We start from the raw sequence: 5,376 nt of genomic DNA, 5'->3' as shown, positions 1-5,376 counted from the left end.
GTGCACACGTGTGAGAGCGTGCAGGAGCGCAGGGCATGCACCGGGCTTTGATGGTGCAGGTATGTGTGTGCCCCCGTGCACACGTGTGTGAGCATGCAGGAGCGCAGGGCATGCACTGGGCTTTGATGGTGCAGGTATGTGTGTCCCCCTGTGCACACGTGTGAGAGCATGCAAGAATATAGGATATGCATGCACGTGTGCACAGGGATGAGAAGACACCTGTGTGTGCTGCCTGTGCACACACATGTGAGTGTGCAGGAGCACAGAGCACTTGCACGGGCTGCAGTGCACTGGTGCATGTACTCCTGTGCACACGCATGTGAGCAGGTGAGCGTGCAAGGCATGCACATGCAAGGTGTGCAGAGGGCTCTGAGTGTGCATGTGTGTGCACCTCCTGCACTCACACGTGGGAACACGAGCACGCAGGGCACACGTGTGCACAGGGCTCAGTGGGTGCCCTCTGCACACGTGTGTGAGTACGCAGAAGTGCAGAGCATGCACGTGCGGTGTGCGCTGGGCTCGCCAGCACGTGTGTCCCTGCACACGCGTGTGAGCGTGCAGGCGCACGGGGCTTGCATGGGGCGCACGGCCCCATGGGCAGGTCGGTGGGCAGGGGGGCAGCTCGGGGCCGGGCAGGGGCTGCAGGGCCTGCAGGGGCAGTGGGGCCGCGTCGCCCCGCACTCCTCCTGCCCGGCCCGTCCAGCAGCCACGTGGCCGCCGCGCTGGGGCTGGCCGGGAGCCGGGGCGGCCGGTGCCAGGAGCGGGGGCGGCCGGGCCCGCGGGAGCCCTTAGGTGCTCGGCGAGCTCCGCTGCAGCACTGACCCCCGTGCAACCGGCTGCGGCCCTCGTGCAACCGCTGCACCCCTGTGCAACCCCCAAACGAGGGGCTGCAATGGGCTGCACCCCTCGTGCAACAGGGCTGCAGCCCTCCATGCATGGAGGCAGACTGCAGGGTTGCAATCCTGCAGTGCGGCAGTTCCGGGCAGCAGGGAGGGATACAATGGGAAATGCATGGCGCTGCAGCCCCAGCAGCCTCTTTTCCCTGCCAGGTTTTCCCAGGCAACAAGGACCCGGAGACGCCGGTGCTGAACCCGCTGCCGGAGCCGGTCGTGGCGCGGTTCATCCGCATCAATCCCCAGAGCTGGTTCCCCAACGGCACCATCTGCCTGCGCGCCGAGATCCTGGGCTGCCCCGTGCCGGGTGCGCGCCCTGCGCCTGCACCCCGCGCCCGTCCCGCATCCCGCCTCTTCCTGCCGCTCACTGATCCTGCTCCAGGCTGTTCCCGTATCCTGGCTCTTCCCATGTCCCAGCCCTTCCCACATCCTGCCTGTTCCCGCATCCCAGTCATTCCTACAGCTCCGCTGTTCCCATGTGGCCTCTGGTCCCACATTCCTGCCATTCCCGCCTCCCACCACCCCCCCATCCCGGCCATTCCTGCATCCCAGCTGTTCCCACAGCCCTGCCGTCCTGCAGCTCAGCTGGGTCTGTTCCCTCCCAGGCCCATGTCCCGGCTGTTCCCACATTCCAGCTCTTCCCATGTCCCTGGTGTTCCTGCATCCCATCCATTCCTGCACCCCTGCTGCTCCTGCATCCTGGCCGTTCCTGCACCTCTGCTCTTCTCCTGCCTGCCTGGTCCCACATTTTGCCTGTTCCCGTGTCCTGGCTGTTCCCATTTCCCGGCCATTCCCGTGTCTCGGTTGCCCACACGTCCCAGTGCTCGCCCTGACCCCTGTGCCGGCTCCGCAGACCCCAACCACATCTACCCCTGGCCCCACGAGCCGCTGCCCACCGACCCGCTCGACTTCCGCCACCACAACTACGACGAGATGCGGAAGGTGGGTCCCGCCGCCGTGGGGCAGGCCCCATAGCCATGGGGCAGACCCTGTGCCCACGCGTTGCCTCTGCAGCTCATGCGGCGCGTGAACGCCGAGTGCCCCAACATCACCCGCATCTACAGCATCGGCCGCAGCTACCTGGGCCTCAAGCTGTACGTCATGGAGATCTCCGACAACCCCGGGCGCCACGAAGTGGGTAGGTGCGGGGACACGGGGGACACACAGGGGGGCACGCACCGCCCTGGGGCACGCACAGCAGGGGCACGCACAGCTGAGGGTCCCAAGTGGGGGCATGCACTGTGTGGGGACATGCACGGCTTGGGGACGTGCACGGCTTGGGGACATGCACGATCCGGGACACGCACAGCTTGGGGACATGCACAGCCAGAGACTCGCATGGCTTGGGGACACACATGGCCCAAGGACACACATCCAGTGACATGCACAACTAGGGACATGCACTGCTTGGAGACATGCGTGGCGTGGCAAGATGCACAGCTTAGGGACATGCACAGTCCTGCATAGCTTGGGGACACGCATGGCCCAAGGACACACACATTCAATGACATGCACGGCTTGGGAACATGCACAGCCCAGAGACCTGCATGGCTTGGGGACACGCATGGCCCAAGGACACACACATCCAATGACATGCACAGCTTGGGAACATGCACAGCCCAGAGACCTGCATGGCTTGGGGACACGCATGGCCCAAGGACACACACATTCAATGACATGCACAGCTTGGGGTTGTGCACAGCCAGGGACATGCATGGCTTGGGAACACGCATGGCCCAAGGACACACCCGTGCAATGACAAGCACAACCACGGGACATGCGCAGGGTGCACGGCCAGGCATCACGCATGGCCAGGGGCACAGTGAGGGCACATATGGGGACAGGCCCCGCTGGGGAGGTGCCCGGCGGGGCCTGGGGCGCGTGACCCACGCGGCGCCGGCGCCCGCAGGCGAGCCCGAGTTCCGCTACGTGGCCGGCATGCACGGCAACGAGGTGCTGGGCCGGGAGCTGCTGCTCAACCTCATGGAGTACCTGTGCCGGCAGCACCGGCGCGGCGACCCGCGCGTGCGCCGCCTCGTCGCCCGCACCCGCATCCACCTGCTGCCCGCCATGAACCCCGATGGCTACGAGGCGGCCGCCAGGCTGGTAGGGCAGCGCGCGGCCCCGGCGCCCGCAGCGCCCGCCCGCGCCCACGGCCCGCGTCCCCCGTCCCGCGCAGGGCTCCGAGCTGGCCGGCTGGGCCAGCGGCCGCTGGACCTACGAGGGCATCGACCTCAACCACAACTTTGCCGACCTCAACACGGCGCTCTGGGACGCCGAGGACAACGACCTGGTGCCCCACCAGTTCCCCAACCACTACATCCCCATCCCCGAGTACTACACCTTCGCCAACGCCACGGTGAGCCGCGCGGGGAGCCTGGTGGCACCGCTGTGATGGGCCTGGTGGCACCGCTGCAGTCAGCGTGGTGCCATTGGGTGGGGAAGCTGGTGGCATTGCCATGGGAAGTCTGGTGGCACCACTATGGTGAACATGGTGGCACCACATGGAGAGCCTGGTGGCGCTGCCGTGGGGAGCATGGTGGCACCCTTGCAATGAGCATGGTGGCACTACCGTGGTGAGCATGGTGGCACCACATGGGGAACCTGGTGGCACTGCCATGGGGAACATAGTGGCATCACTGTGATACACCTGGTGGCACCGCTGCAGTGAGTCTGATGGCATCGCTATGATGTGCCTGGTGGCACCACTGCAGCGAGCGCAGTGTCACTGTGTGGGAAACTGGTGGCACTGCCATGGTGAGCATGATGGCACCACATGGGGAGCCTGGTGGCACTGCCATGGGGAGCATGGTGATACCGCTGTGATGTGCCTGGTGGCACCACTGCAACGAGCCCAGTGTCACTGTGGGGAAGCTGGTGGCAGTGCCATGGTGAGCATGGTGGCACCCCTGCAATGAACATGGTGGCACCACTGTGAGGAGCCTGGTGGCACTGCTGCAAGGAGCTTGGTGGCAGCACCATGAGGAGCCTGGTGGCACCCCGTGGTGAGCCTGGTGGCACGCCGTGTGCCCTGGCGCAGGTGGCCCCCGAGACGCGCGCCGTCATCGACTGGATGCAGCGGTACCCGTTCGTGCTGAGCGCCAACCTGCACGGCGGCGAGCTCGTCGTCACCTACCCCTTCGACATGACGCGCACCTACTGGAAGGCGCAGGAGCTGACGCCCACGGCCGACGACGGCGTCTTCCGCTGGCTCGCCACCGTCTACGCCACCTCCAACCTGGCCATGGCCCGCGAGGAGCGCCGGCCCTGCCACTACGACGACTTCGCCCGCGCCGGCAACATCATCAACGGCGCCAACTGGCACACGGTGCCCGGCAGTGAGTGCGGCGGCCGCGGCGGGCACGGGGACGGGCACGGGGATGGGGACGCTGATGCCCACCGCACCGCTCCCCAGGCATGAACGACTTCAGCTACCTGCACACCAACTGCTTCGAGATCACCGTGGAGCTGTCGTGTGACAAGTTCCCGCACGCCTCCGAGCTGCCCGCCGAGTGGGAGAACAACCGCGAGGCCCTGCTGCTCTACATGGAGCAGGTCGGCACGGGGCACACCGTCCTTGGGGACGCGGGGACGTGCGCTGCAGAGATGTGGGGCTCCAGGATGCGTGTGGGGACACGGGCCCCAAACAGATGTGAGGGATGTGGGGTTTGGGGCCACATGTCCTGGGGACATGGGCTGTGGGGTTTGGGGACATGGAGCTTGGGGACAGGGGGCTCAGAGATGTGGGATATGAGGTTGAGAAATGCAAGGACTGGGGAGGTGGGGCTTATGCAGGGTATGTGTGTGTGTGTGTGCATAATGTGAACACTTGGTGTGCAAAAAGGGGTGTGCACAGGGTGTGCACAGGGGGTGCACGGTGCACGTGAACATGGTACATCTGTGGGTGTGCATGGTGTGCATATTTGGTGTGTAAAAGGGGTGTGCACAGGGTGTGCACAGGATGTGCACAGCGTGTGCATGGTGCACGTGAACACAGTACGTGTGTGGGTGTGCATGGTGTGCATGCACAGGGTGTGTGCAGGGGGTGCACACCGTGCACGTGCAGGGCGCGCTGCGTGTGCATGCGCCGGCAGCTGCAAGCTGGCGCGTGCGCGCCCGTGCCCACCCCGTGCACACACATGCCTGCCGCAGGTGCACCGCGGCATCAAGGGGGTGGTGCGTGACGCCGAGACGGGCCGCGGCATCGCCGACGCCATCATCTCGGTGGACGGCATCAACCACGACGTGCGCACCGGTAGGGCGCGGGACTGGGGGGCATACGGGGTGGCGGGGGCCACAGCACTGACCCCCCACCCCGTGCCACCATCCCCAGCCCCAGACGGCGACTACTGGCGCCTGCTGAACCCGGGCGAGTACGAGGTGACGGCGGCGGCGGCGGGCTACGAGGCGGCGCGGCGGCTGTGCCGCGTGCCCTTCGAGAACGAGCCGGCGCCCTGCAGCTTCCGCCTGGCTCGAGCCTGGC

The 5,376-nt window shown here is 66.3% G+C and overlaps 1 protein-coding gene across 1 annotated transcript in view; it reads left to right on the top strand.

Moving 5' to 3' along the window:
* Nucleotides 1–5,363, top strand: part of LOC112955607 (probable carboxypeptidase X1) — a gene marked incomplete at its 3' end in the record, with an annotated part of 9,115 nt that extends 3,752 nt beyond the window's left edge. Inside the window, exons 6-14 of the mRNA XM_026048931.1 lie at nucleotides 1,050–1,200; nucleotides 1,747–1,835; nucleotides 1,908–2,031; nucleotides 2,803–2,999; nucleotides 3,073–3,252; nucleotides 3,934–4,231; nucleotides 4,309–4,448; nucleotides 5,046–5,148; nucleotides 5,227–5,363. Coding sequence (XP_025904716.1) covers nucleotides 1,050–1,200; nucleotides 1,747–1,835; nucleotides 1,908–2,031; nucleotides 2,803–2,999; nucleotides 3,073–3,252; nucleotides 3,934–4,231; nucleotides 4,309–4,448; nucleotides 5,046–5,148; nucleotides 5,227–5,363 — 1,419 coding nt within the window. The remainder of the gene's footprint in view (nucleotides 1–1,049; nucleotides 1,201–1,746; nucleotides 1,836–1,907; nucleotides 2,032–2,802; nucleotides 3,000–3,072; nucleotides 3,253–3,933; nucleotides 4,232–4,308; nucleotides 4,449–5,045; nucleotides 5,149–5,226) is intronic.
* Nucleotides 5,364–5,376: the final 13 nt, after the last annotated feature.

Source organism: Nothoprocta perdicaria, unplaced genomic scaffold, assembly GCF_003342845.1.
Source record: "Nothoprocta perdicaria isolate Ctin4 unplaced genomic scaffold, notPer1 scaffold_585, whole genome shotgun sequence".
NCBI lineage: Eukaryota > Metazoa > Chordata > Aves > Tinamiformes > Tinamidae > Nothoprocta > Nothoprocta perdicaria.
This window is presented reverse-complemented; position numbering and strand designations above follow the sequence as displayed.